The 14,095-nt window shown below is 35.6% G+C and overlaps 1 protein-coding gene across 1 annotated transcript; it reads left to right on the top strand.

Annotated features, from left to right (window-relative positions):
• The first annotated feature begins 340 nt into the window (after positions 1 to 340).
• LOC120413886 (uncharacterized) lies at positions 341 to 9,769 on the top strand. Its single transcript, XM_052708750.1, has 6 exons — positions 341 to 1,179; positions 3,527 to 3,831; positions 3,924 to 4,074; positions 8,614 to 8,942; positions 9,006 to 9,464; positions 9,527 to 9,769. Exons 1-6 carry the CDS (start codon positions 747 to 749, stop codon positions 9,701 to 9,703), a joined length of 1,854 nt encoding a protein of 617 aa, XP_052564710.1. The 5' UTR covers positions 341 to 746; the 3' UTR covers positions 9,704 to 9,769.
• The last annotated feature ends 4,326 nt before the right edge of the window (positions 9,770 to 14,095 follow it).

The following is a 14,095-nucleotide window of genomic DNA, read 5'->3' as shown; positions in this document are numbered from 1 at the left end:
TATTTTATACTGCAATTTACACTTTTTAAATTTTGCCTTAGACCTTTTCAGCACTTAATCCAAACCCCCAAAATCTAGTTCTCACCCACATACACAAAGATTAGCGGCTTCGTCCATAAATTTTCAAAATCCAGCAAAACCAGAACAGACAACGGAAAACGATTCACCAAGGCCAACTTGATAGCGGCAGAAGTGCACTTCCCAGCTAGCCTACAAGATCGCCATCCAGAGTGTGCTATGATGACCAGAATCCAAAGAAATGAAAGCAAAACAAGAATTAGCACAGCCAAAGAAGGTGCGCGCGCTCAGCATCAAGTCACCTCCGCGATCACCACCCCAGTAGGCTTCATTACATCGCGGACCAGCGGCCTGCTTGGATCGCTCTTTTTTGCTTCTACTCTACTCTGCGTTACTCTCGTCCAGGTGTGACTACCTACCTAGTGACGATCGCGATCACGCGCGCACTTAAGTGAATCAGTGTTCTACGCGTGAGGCGTAAGGCCAAGTTCAAGTTAAGCTGCTGCTGTTGGTGGACGCGGGCGAAAGGTTGAGCACAATCAACAACTGGATTTTCAAGTTCACACGCGAGCTGCAGTACAGTATGTAAAGGTCGTGAACACCCAGGCCTCAGCTGGAAAAGGAAAGAAAACAATAACAGTTTAAGTGTACGCGAATCTTCCGTGACCGCGGGACAGTTGACGAAGTGCAGTGACTGGAGAAGAACGTTTCAGGAAGACCCAGAAGAGATGTCGATCAAGCGTAACGAGCAGGATGTTCCGTACATCGAGTTGGGGGAAGAGTTCAAGATCTACGTGCAAGCAGATGAGTACACCGACCCGAAGCTGTTGGCCAAAGCTGCGGCAGAGATCAACGAAACGCCGGAAAGGGTCCAGGAATCGCTGGCGGAACTCCGAGAACTCCTGAAACAAGAACCGGATCTTCACATCCCACTTGAAGACGACAAATTTCTGCGGAAATTTCTCCGTGCCTGCAAGTACGATGTCCAGAAAACGTACCAGATGATTCAGTTCGCCTATCGGATGAAGATCAACGGAAAGGAGTACTACGAAAATACACCAAATCCGTCCTCGATCAGACACGTGTTCGACGAAGGAATGATCTGGTACATGCCGGAAAGGGACGCCGACGGAGCGGCCGTGTGCGTCGTTGAGGTTGGAAGTGAGTATTCTGAAGGGATGAAATTTGAATATTATTTTGTCAAACCAGTTTTATTTGCGTGATTCCCTTAAGGGGGAATGATTCAGCTTATTTTGTTTACCGTTTTTCGAAAATTTCATCTGCGCGAACCGGTTTATGGACGCAATTCTACGGAATTCGGTGAAGCATTATAGTATCATTAGATGGGGGTTGCTAAAAAGAATTACCTGGTATTTTCTTAACTTTTTGTCACTTTTTGGAATGGAGAAAAATCGAATTCGACAATAAAAAGCGTTAATTCTATGCAATCAAAAATGTTTAGAAAATTGCGTTGCTAAAAATGGGAATTAACTGCAATCATATTTTCAGTCGGAAAATCTTTTTGAAATATCGTTTGTTGTTGTTGTTAAAACTGTGTATTGTCATATTTTTTTTATTTTTTTATTCTATCTTTGACCATAGTCAAGAAACATATTTTTTTGAAACTATTTAGAATTCATTGTGAAGCGTTTATTTTTGCATTTTAAATCAAATATGGACTTTCAAAGCATATCCCAAATTTTAAATTGTAGGACATGCAATCGAAAAAAAAATATTTTTAGAGAAAAAATATATTTTCATTATATTTGGCATTTTTATTTACAGTAACATAATTGTTATAATGATAAAAGATATGATACTATTTATATTTTTTAACTCATTAATAAAAAACTAAAAATAGAACGTTATAAAGCGCTAATCATGTCTCACGGATATTTTCAGTCTTTAGATCAAAATGTTTTTGTTTTAAATTCGTCATTTAAAAGTATGCTGAATAATACCTACCAAACTTCAAGTTTAATTTTGCCTTTGCAGAATTTTGGCAAGATTTTACTCTTATTTTCCAGGTCGGGTAATTTTCGATAAACTCGGCACTAAATAAAAATCTTTCTGTTTTTCAATAGTTTTTTTTCTGATGAAAGGTTTATTTATATCAGCGAATATTCTATTATGAAAAATTGTCATTGTTTAAAGTCCGACTCTTAAATTTATAACATTTTCCCTTTTTCCATATTTCATAAAAGATTTTTATATGTATGACATTTTTACAAGGTTTTCAATTTAAAACATTATCTTGTTTAACCATCTCAGGCATTCATATTAAAAATTATAAACTGCACTGAAATGATTGCTGAAAAGTTTAACTTTTCAGCACTTTTATCGAATAAAATCATTTTTCAATATTTTTTATTTAAACGGTAAATTTCCTTAAAACATGGATGTTTGACGTAAATTTCCATTCAAAAAGCGTTTTACGGGATTGCAAAAAAAATTGTAAGCCGCTTGTTGCAAAACTTGTTTTTTTTTACAATGTCAAAAAAAAATAATGAGATAGCCTGCTAAATTTTTTTGTCTCATTTTTCACGTTTTTACACGTTTGTGATACAATTAACTTTTTTCAAATATCTTAGAGTAAAAATTAAGTCGACAACAGTGTGTACAAATATTTTTTGAAAGTCGTTTACATCTAACTTTTCCGTAAAAACGTTACTTAATCCACCTTTAGGTGGTTGGTGCCTTTCTCGCATTCATAAAGTGATTACATTTCACAGCCACAAAAAAGTGTATAAATAACACTTATTTTTATTAAAATATCTGAGATCCGGCCTAAAAAAAGTATATTAGAAACACTTAAGTACTTTTAACTTTTGATTGGGTTGTCAGATCTTCAATCATTTGGGCTCGTTGGAAAGGTCTTTTGATTACCTATCTAACGATGAGTCGCATGATAGATCCGGACACCTTTTTCATCAAAATATTTGAGATCCGGCCTCAAAAAAGTGTATAAATAACACTTAAGTGCTCATAAAAAAAATCGTTTTTCGCAAAAAAACACATTTTTTGAAAAATCATACCTAAGGAACTTTTGTGTGTACTAAAATTTGTGCAATTCAAATATGCAACTAAACACTTTTCTTTTAAAACGTGGCGAGCTAACATTTGTTAAGCCGTGGTTTTTGTGGTCAGAAAACTCACTTTTTTGGACCACCCTATTTCGAATAGGAGCACATTAATCGCCAAACAAAAATATATTGACCAAAGAACTTCATTGCCAAATTTGGTACAAATCTGAGCACTTTTGATTGGATTCTACTTGTTTGAATTGGATTCGCTGAGTGCTCAATTAAAGAAAACGTATCAAAGGTATCGTAGATCAAAACTTTTAAAGATCATAAAGAGATTAATTTTGAACCAGGAATTAAATAAAACTTAGCTTTTCGCAAAAACAAGAACTTATTCATTAGATGACTTTGCAAAAAAACAAAATTCTCAATCCCTCAATTCTTTTCAAACACTCAAATCAATCACATTATCCGTCACCCTACAGAGAAGTGGAACACATCAAAGGTATCGATCATCGAGCTGATCGCCGCCATCCGGTTTTCGGTGGAGGCCGCCCTGCTCGACCCGGAGACCCAGCTGCACGGCATGAAGGTCATCTTCGACACCGAGGGCCTCTCGATGGCGCAGATCGCCCAGAACACGCCGAAGCACGCCTGCATGATCCTGGACTGGGCTCAGAAGGCGTGCCCGTTCCGGTTGCGGGGCGTCCACGTGGTCAACAACTCGATGCTGTTCAACATTCTGTTTGCTATTTTTAAGCCGTTCATCTCGAAGGAGCTGCGCGATGTGGTACGTATCTTCGTTGAATGATCGTAGTAGGTCTTGTATGCTAATCGACGCCTACTTCCTGTATGTCTGTTTGTTTGCTCGTTCTCGCGCAGATCTTCTTCCACAACAAAGACTGGAAATCGCTGGCCAAGCATGTCAACCCCAGCTGCTTACGGCCCAAGTACGGTGGATCACTCGCCGGGCCAGAGTACGAAGGTCGTCTGCTGGGAGATTTTCTGCAACTTTACGACAAATATTTCGACAGTAAGTAGACAGAGTGCCGTTCGTTGTCGGTGCTTGATGGCTGATTGTGATAACTTGTTCTCTAGGTCGTGGTAGTTTAAGTTTCTCATCCACAGTTGGCGATCCCTTTGTTGAGAGGGTCGTTCATGAGCCACTTCGTCGTCACTTGGGGATGCGATTTCAATCATTCAAACACAATCACTTTTGAAGCTTGAGTTTTAGATTTGAAAACCAATTTAAGCAAAAGAGAATGTTGTGTCGCTCAACAAACTTAAACACGTGGCTTATGGATGACCCCCTAGTCAAACTGCTGGGAATTGTTAGTTCCTACTATTCACACATTTTCTCATTGTATCGTTTTTCCGTTTTATTACCCGCCTCTTTCAAAATAGCTCTCGACGGTTACGGCTACGCAGAGGGCAGCCAAAAGCGCAAATCCAAGTGAGCTGTGTGCTGTGAACAACCTCTCCTCCAAGAGATCACCAACTTCTTAGTGATGACCTGCTGCTGCTGACCTTATACCGGCTTGATGATTTGTAGACCTGTGTGTGCGCCGCGCGCACGCCTACTTTGTCAAGCTTGATCAACCGTACAAACGCCCGGATTGTGCTCTATTCTTGCTTTGACGCAAGCGAAAAGTGTGGAAATTTTGTTTATTTATTAATAATTTGCCAACCTGTGCAAAACGATGACGTTGTTTGGATGGGAAAAAAGAATAAAGAGAAAAAAACTAGTTTCTGACTCAAATCGCATCAATCGCCATCTTTGAGAAAGAAATCCCGTCATGACTCAAGTCTATATCTACAAGTCTACAATAAAAATCTTGAAGGTAAAAGACGTAAAACCATTCCGCGTCCGCCAGGTTAGTCCAAAATGCAGGCCAAATGGTGACCGGCATTGTCCGGGGAGGGCAACGACAACGAACCACTTTCATGGATTAGTGTACAGCCTGCTACGTCGTCTGCTGCTGAGTACTGATGCTGGTAGAATAAACAATTAAGTGTGCAATTCGGCACGCCGCAGGGTAGACGACACTGAATGTTTGGCTCGCGGTCGGCCGAACTTGGTATGTCACCACACAAATTAATGATCGGAGTTATGCCGGTTGGTGGACGGAATTGTGAGGCATTCTTGACAATTGTGATTTTGACTCTTCCATTCATTAAATATTTAATTTCAAAGTCTATCCTAAGATAATTTTAATAATTGTTACAGCTCGTTGTTTTTTTTAAATACAAATACGTTTTAATCCCATTTGAATATTTGAAACTTGATACAAAAAATCGGTTTTGATGATAATTCTGAAATTACCATTAGAATAGAATTAAAAAAAAATATTTATCATTTAAAACATAGAATTCTGACCATCAGGCACAGAAATTACAATCAAAATTTCTAAAGGCATTGTTGATGATGATTGAATTTTGCGAAACTTTGAGGAATTTACAAAAATGTATTTTCGAAGATTACTTAAACATGGTTTTGCAGGTCGTTTTAAACATATCTCAATTAGCATGTCCGGAAACATTTTTTAAAACATTTTTTGCACAATATTTTGATATTTTTACAGGTTTTTAAACAGACATAGAACAACAGAATTAGCACATCGATTTAAATTTTTGAAGCGTTAAACTGCTCTTAAACTGCTGTCCCTATTCAGGGCAAAAAGCTCGCAGATGAAAATATTTCTCTATGATTTTTCAGGATGTAACATTTTAAAAAAAAATGGTGAATATCCAGTACCAGTATTCTGAGATATGATTAAAAAATCAGATTTCGGTTTATCAATCGAACCTTAACCCGAGCAGGCGGAAATAACTTGGGAATAACATTTTTTGATATTTGAAAATACTAGGCCAATAATATTATATGTTATTTATAACAAGATTTTTATTCGTCGTTATATATTTTTTGTTATTGGATTGTTATTGTAATAACAGACTAATAACATTTTCAGTTATCCTTCGAACAAACCATTGTTATTATTTTTTGTTATTTTAACAACTAATCCGATCAACCCAATATCAGTTGGAGGTATTCTTCCATAACAAAAAATGTTATTCCAAAATTGTTTTGGCTTTCAACCAATATCAGACCAATATCAAATTTTGTTATGATAACATAACCTGTTATTAAACCCTTATGCAAAAGTGGATTTTTCAAGAGGATTCCATAACTGATATTTCAACAGTATTTGTTATTGAAATGGCATGAATTTTGTTATTACCGTCTGCCCGGGAACTACCATTCTTCTCTATCGAAATAAGTTCTCAGAATATTGAAAACGCATGGTGAATTACGTTCAATTCTAGAGTCAATTTCAAAACAACCTATGAGTCATGGGTTTCCTATGCAGATCGAACCTTTTGAAAATTTAATCTAGAATTAATGTTCCGAATTCCGATAGTTTATTTATTAAACCATGTTTTTTCAACGTTATTTTCGTTTTTTTATTTTTTTAATCCATACATTACAAATTTCTACTAAACGATTTAAAATGATTTTTTTTTTGCAATTCCGCTGTAAAACTGTCAACTTTTCCTGTCCTTTTGGAGAAACGAAACGGCCTACTTTTTCCTACCAAAAATAACAGAAAGGAAAATTAATACCTTTCAATACCAGTGCTGAAAAGTTCTACTTTTCAGCACTGAAATTGGTGCTGAAAAGTTGAATTTTTCAACACTATTATCGAAAAGTAACATTTTTAAATATTTTTTTGCAATTCCGTCGTGAAACTACCTACCTTCCCTGTCATTCTTGAGCGACGAAATAGCCTACTTTTCTGTACCAAAAATAACAGAATCGAATAGCAACACTTTTCAAAATAAATGCTGAAAAGTTCTACTTTTCAGCACTGAAATGGGTGCTGAAAAGTTGAACTTTTCAGCACTTGTATCGAAAAGTAACACTTTTCAACTTTTTTTTGATTTAAACGATTTATTGACAAAATACATGAAAATTCGACTTAAAATTTCACTCAATGTGTGTTTTTCGAAATTGCAAAAAATGTTGTATGGAACTCGTTGCAAAACTTGATTTTTTCAGCACTCGTCGTATTTATCCAACTCGGTGAACCTCGTTGGATAAATGTACGACTCGTGCTGAAAAAATCCTCTTTTTGCAACTTGTTGCATAAACTACTATTATATAAGCAAGCGCAGAAAGAAAGAATGCATGAAATTGTTTTAGCAAAACTATAGTATAAATATCTAAAGCTGTTTCTCTATAAAAACAAAAATGCGTTAACATATTTAAAATTGATTGAATTACGGAACAAGCATTCACATTTAAAGTTTTTAAAATTTAAGCATAAAAAACACTATGTATTACCAGTGACAAAGACTAATTTAAAAAATATTGTTTTTTTCTTTCATGTGGAAAATTGGAAAAAAGTCAATCTCGGTTTTAAATGATAATTCTGAAATATCCCCTAAAATTCAACTTTGAATTTTGACCGTCAGTCTCATTTCAATCAAAATTTCTAAAAGCATTATTGAAGACACGAAATCAGAAAAAAGTTTCCTCGAACCCTCTTTGACCTTTTGTGAAACTTTTTTTTAGGTTATTTTAGTTTCTGATCACGAATCCGAGGTCCATTTTTCGAAGTCCTGTGCTGTAGGGGGGGGGGGGGGGGGTGGGGGGCACAACCTCTTTCATTTTTATAATATTTGAAAAAAGAAAATTATTCTAATAATTTGCTGGCTGAACTTTTATAAGTAAAATTTACCGATCAATTTGATGGTGAACCCAAAATAAATAAAAGATTATTTATCAAAAAAAAATTACAAGAAGAACGTTACAAGATTAAAACTATTGATATTTTCAGCTCAACTGTAATAAAATGTAAGTCGTGCCATCAGAAGGAAAAATTATTGTTCTTATAATCTGCAAAAAAAAAAACTCAGAAGGATCAATTTTTAATTGTGAACAAAAAAAAACATTTCTCAATACGTCCAAGAGAGCTAAAATCGGTTTAAATTGCGCAAAGTTATGTTTCTTTTTAAAATGTTGCTTTGCGAAAATCGACGAAAATAATCATTTTTGGACTACCCTAACACGGTACAGTTTCCCCTAACGATCTAACAAAAAAAAAGTATATTTAAAATTTATTTGGTACAACAAAGCCCTTTATCTACATAGGAAACCGCTGTATGCTAATTAAAACGTTTCCAAATGATAATTGACGAGCAATTTTTAACATTTATAGCTGTGAAAGAATATACAAAATAAGGTTTGATTATTTATTTCGATTGTACTGGTTTTTAGCGTATATTTTTAGTCATAAGAAATTATTGAAATATACTCTCGGAAACACTCCAAAGTGCATTTTGTGAAAAAGCTTTATCATCATTTTATTAAATAATCAAGTTATCAGCAACTTTACACTCCCTGCATCCAGATAGTGACTGATACAACAAAGGTCTGTAAATAAACTTTTTTTCTCCAAAACAATTCCGTAATCTGTAATCCAACCTCACCAACCAACCACCCAGGGGTCCACAATGCTCAAGTGTTTGCTATCAATTCCTTCGCTACCACACAAATCAATCCCCCGATAAGAGCGGAGCCTAAGCCCGATACTTATACCGAATCTTAACCCCGCCGGTTGCTTAGTCCCGGTTAAGGTTCGGCGTCGTACAAGTCGTCTCTCTATCGCTGCCAAGGTCAACCAAATGTCGTTCGAATTGGATGTTGACCCTCCGAGCGCCGAGGTGCTCGAGGTTGCCCGCCAGGAACTCCGGGAAACTCCAGAGGTCAGAGCGGCTGCGATTTTGGAGCTAAGGAAGCTGCTTCAAGCGGCCACGGATTTGAGCTTCCCCGATGACGATGACTTCTTGGTGGCGTTTTTGAGACCCAGCCACTTCTACGTGGACAGTGCGCTCAAGTTGGTAGGTTTGGATCGGGGGAGGTCATGAGTTTTTGGGTTGCTTTGATGCGCGGGTTCTTTTTAGATGAGGAATCTGGCGGAGTTTTTGAAGACCCACAGCGACATCAAGAATGTGCTGCCGGTGGATCTGAAGGATGAGATTTGCAACTACAACTTGGTGACGGTGCTGACCAACCGGGACCAGCGGGGTCGTCGAATGGTTGTGGTGCACATGGGTGAGATTTGGGACCCTAAGGCGGTCAGTGAGGACAAGATCTTCGCCATTCTGTACACCATCCATAAGCTGGCGGTGATGGAACAGACTACGCAGATCAACGGTGCCGTTGTGCTGTACGACTTTGAGGGACTGGGCATGAAACAGGTCAAGGGAATGTCCCCAGGAGGTACGAAGCGGCTGTTGTCCTTCATCCAGGAAGCGGCTCCGCTGCGAATCAAGGGAGTTCACTTTGTGAAGGAACCGATGCTGTTCAACATGGTGTGGGCTTTGATGAAACCGTTCGTTAATGATAAGCTCAAGAAGAGGGTAAGCTACCGACATCAACTAAATTTTAAAGATTGCCTGATGACCCTAAATCCCCCTCCCAGATGTACTTCCACGGCAGTGACATGAAGAAGCTGCATGCCCACGTGAACGCAGACTGCTTGCCGGCAAACTACGGCGGAACTCTGCCCGCGCTGAATTACGGCTCCAAGGATTGGTACCCGACGATGGAAAAGCACAGTGATTTCATCAAGAAGTTCAACTCGGCCGGTTTCAAATAAGAGCGTGCGCGTCTTAACGTACAAATAGACTGAAATAAATTGTGTGTTTGACAAAACTATTAAAAACTGCCAACCTCGAGCAAACATCGTCGTGGTTTTAATCGCAGTTGGCACTGCACAGACTGCATCTACCTGGTGGATAATAAAAGCGCTGCCCAGCCGGCCGGGCCAATATTTATTCACGGCACGGCTTGCTGTGTTTGCTTGTTTGCGTGGGGTTGCGCGTCAGGGTAGAATGTATGTGCTTGCCATGTGCGCTCACGCGCTTTCAACAGGTGATCACGTCATTTGCGTGAAAAGCTTAGCTATGGTTGCTGTGATGTTTTGGAAAAAGCTTGGATGGGCTGGTAGCAGTGATTTAGGAGCTTTCGATTTGCAAAGTCTGATAGTTTGAATCGTTTTTTGGTTATTTCACCCCAACTGTACACTAAAAAGTGCAAATTCGAAATCGACTTTTTCTGATCATGTGTTTATAGTATCGAAAAATGCAAGTTTCCGAATTTCAACAGAGTCGGACCACCCCTTCGTTTTGAAACCGCCCCAAAGTTTTGCGATCTTCGTAAAAAAAAAAATCAAAAAATCTATGTTTTCATATTCATATCGCAGAAACAGAAAATGATCGAACAAAAATTGACTACTACTATTTTTATTGTAAATTGGACGATGAATTGAATGGCGTTCTCAGATTTTTGATTGGAATGCAATTTTCTCAACATACATGCGATTTAATTTTAAATTAAACGTAATTTTTGTGTTCCAAAGACGATTTTGGGTATAAACAGCTCCGCCAAATTTAACCGTGATCAGAAAAAGTCGATTTCGAGTGTTTACATCTACAAAGTAGGAAGCTGTTCAAGCACAAGCATGACTTTTTTCTTACTGGTAAGTAAGCTGTTTTATAATCAGTTATATTTGTTTTATTTTGGCCAGTTTTTGAATTTTTTTGCTGGTAAATTTTGTGTGTTTTCAAGTTTCGATCGGTAAGAAGAGGTTTTTCATTTTTAGGGATGACAAAAAACTGTGGCGAGAGTGTCATTCTGCGATGTCGCATATAAATTTCCTAGCTGATTTTGGAATCCTACAACTCTTCCTGGTCCAGCGAAAAAAAACATCGCGAAGCGAAGCTGATCCAACAAACAGAGAAGATTTTCACTAAACCAGTAGGTTTTCAAACGGAATCAAATTAAGATTAAGACAGCTGAGCAATTCTCTACGAAATCGGTCTTTTTTCTTCAATTTTTATTTTTGTATTTTTTAATTCGACTGAAACTTTTTTGGTGCCTTCGGTAGGCCCAAAGAAGCCATTTTGCATCATTAGTTTGTCCAACTAATTTTCCATACAAATTTGGCAGCTGTCCATACAAAAATGATGTATGAAAATTCAAAAATCTGTATCTTTTGAAGGAATTTTTTGATCGATTTGGTGTCTTCGGCAAAGTTGTAGGTATGGATACGGACTACACTGAAAAAAAAATGAAAAACGGTAAAAAAAAATTGTTGATTTTTTAATTTAACTTTTTATCACTTAAACTTGATTTGCAAAAAAACACTATTTTTAATTTTTTTTATTTTTTGATATGTTTTGGAGGACATAAAATGCCAACTTTTCAGAAATTTCCAGGTTGTGCAAAAAATCTTTGAGCGAGTTATAAATTTTTGAATCAATACTGATTTTTTCAAAAAATCGAAATATTAGTCGCAAAAATATTTCAACTTCATTTTTCGATGCAAAATCAAATTTGAAATCAAAAAGTACTTTAGTGAAATTTTGATAAAGTGCACCGTTTTCAAGTTAAACCCATGTTTAGGTGACTTTTTTGAAAATAGTCGCAGTTTTTCATTTTTTTTAATTAGTGCACATGTTTGCACACTTTTGGAAAAAAATATTTTTGAAAAGCTGAGAAAATTCACTATATTTTGCTTCTTCGGACTTTGTTGATACGACCTTTAGTTGCTGAGATATTGCAATGCAAAGGTTTAAAAACAGGAAATTTGACGTTTTCTAAGTCTCACCCAAACATCCCACCATTTTTTAATGTCGATAAATGTCGATATCTCAGCAACTAATGGTCCGATTTTCAATGTTAATATATGAAACATTTGTAAAATTTTCCGATCTTTTCAAAAACAATATTTTCAAAAAAATTAAATCAAGACTATCATTTCAAAAGGGCCAAATATTCAATATTACGCCCTTTTAAAATGTTAGTCTCGGTTTAAAATTTTTGAAAATATTGTTTTCGAAAAGATCGGAAAATTTTACAAATGTTTCATATATTAACATTGAAAATCGGACCATTAGTTGCTGAGATATCGACATTAAAAAATGGTGGGCTGTTTGGGTGAGACTTAGAAAACGTCAATTTTCCTGTTTTTAAACCTTTGCATTGCAATATCTCAGCAACTAAAGGTCGTATCAACAAAGTCCGAAGAAGCAAAATATAGAGAATTTTCTCAGCTTTTCAGAAATATTTTTTCCAAAAGTGTGCAAACATGTGCACTAATTAAAAAAATGAAAAACTGCGACTATTTTCAAAAAAATCACCTAAATATGGGTTTAACTTGAAAACGGTGCACTTTATCAAAATTTCACTAAAGTACTTTTTGATTGCAAATTTGATTTTACATCAAAAAATGAAGTTGAAATTTTTTTGCGACTAATATTTCGATTTTTTGAAAAAATCAGTATTGATTCAAAAATTCATAACTCGCTCAAATATTTTTTGCACAACCTGGTAATTTCTGAAAAGTTGGCATTTTATGTCCTCTAAAACATATCAAAAAATAAAAAAAATAAAAATAGTGTTTTTTTGCAAATCAAGTTTTAGTGATAAAAAGTTAAATAAAAAATCACCAAATTTTTTTTTACCGTGTATCATTTTTTTCCAGTGTAGTCCGTATCCATACCTACAACTTTGCCGAAGACACCAAATCGATCAAAAAATTCCTTCAAAAGATACAGATTTTTGAATTTTCATACATCATTTTTGTATGGACAGCTGCCAAATTTGTATGGAAAATTATATGGACAAACTAATGATGCAAAATGGCTTCTTTGGGCATACCGAAGGCACCAAAAAAGTTTCAGTCGAATTGAAAAATACAAAAAAAAATCGAATGACCGAAATCCTAGAGAACTGCTCAGCTTCTGGATGGATACAACCGCATTGACTCCATAAACAACATCCATTCATATATATAAAAAATGACGATCTCGATTTTTAAGATTTCTTGACTTCAATTCCAGGTCCTGAAAAGCCACAATTTTTTCATTCTGGAAAAAAAAAATTAATGGTCGATAACAATACTCTCTAATTTTGACGAACAGTAAATTGGTTCCACTTTGACAGTTCAAAATTGAGGTCGTTTTGCGAACCACTATTCAGTACCCAGTATTTAATGATGTATATATTTGGCATAAAAACTAAGTTATTTTTTTAAAGCTGAAAATTGCCCAGGAAATTTTTAGTTTTCTAGGGGACCATTAAATGATCAGGAAATGAATCAGGAGAAGGCTGATTAAAATAATATTTAAAAGCCCAAGTCATTTAATCTTGAATAAACCGAGTTTGAATATTCAATTTTCTATTGGAATCGGAAGTCAAGTTGTTATCACACGGAATTTACCAAGGTATTCAACAATATCACTATTTTTCAAAAAGATTTCACGAAACAGAAGGCCGAACTGTACATGTACTTTTCACTAATATTTTAAATGATTTTAAACTAATTCAATCTTGCTAAAAGTGACAATAAACGCAGGAAAATGATTTGTATTCAGTTGATTGCAATTCTATTTTCACTAAACATTTCAAAGTATTTTGAAAAAAAAAATTTGGCACTGAGAATAAAAAAATAACTAAACAGCATTTCTTTTTATTTGAAGCAAAATGTATCCATAAATGCTTAATAAATTTTCAAAGTACATGCTACTGTGAAAAACATACAAAATATCAATACAGCCTTCAAAAAATTAGGTATTTCCAATCTGTGGTTCCAAAACTTAAAATTTTGAAAAGGCTTTAAAGTACGGTAAAATAAGCAAAATTCAATGTTTACAATCGTTCGTACTAATATTTTTCAATGAAAATGTATATTTTAGCATACATTTTTTGTGCCCTTTCTTTTCAAAATTTCATTCAATGAAATTTACATCAGCCCGACTACAACCTTACTTTTTACATTTTGTGATCATTTGATAATTCCAGAAATACAATATGTTTTTTTTTCAATTTTAATCATTTTTTACTTCAATTAGGTATTCATAGCATTCATTTCATATTTCATGTGATAACAATTCTATTCTAATGTTTGCTTTCCTATCAAATATTAGAGTTCAATGCAGTTCAAAAAGTAAATATCACGTTTTTTAACTGAAAACTTATCAAATTT

The sequence above is a fragment of the Culex pipiens genome, chromosome 2 (assembly GCF_016801865.2).
Source record: "Culex pipiens pallens isolate TS chromosome 2, TS_CPP_V2, whole genome shotgun sequence".
Taxonomy (NCBI): domain Eukaryota; kingdom Metazoa; phylum Arthropoda; class Insecta; order Diptera; family Culicidae; genus Culex; species Culex pipiens.
This window is presented reverse-complemented; position numbering and strand designations above follow the sequence as displayed.

Excerpts from the sequence above, each read along its gene's own strand:
- LOC120413886 (XM_052708750.1), top strand. The coding sequence starts at position 747 with ATGTCGATCAAGCGTAACGAGCAGGATGTTCCGTACATCGAGTTGGGG. Across the intron at positions 1,180-3,526 it reads GTGCGTCGTTGAGGTTGGAA|AGAAGTGGAACACATCAAAG; the intron begins GTGAGTATTCTG and ends GTCACCCTACAG. Across the intron at positions 9,465-9,526 it reads ATGATAAGCTCAAGAAGAGG|ATGTACTTCCACGGCAGTGA; the intron begins GTAAGCTACCGA and ends TCCCCCTCCCAG.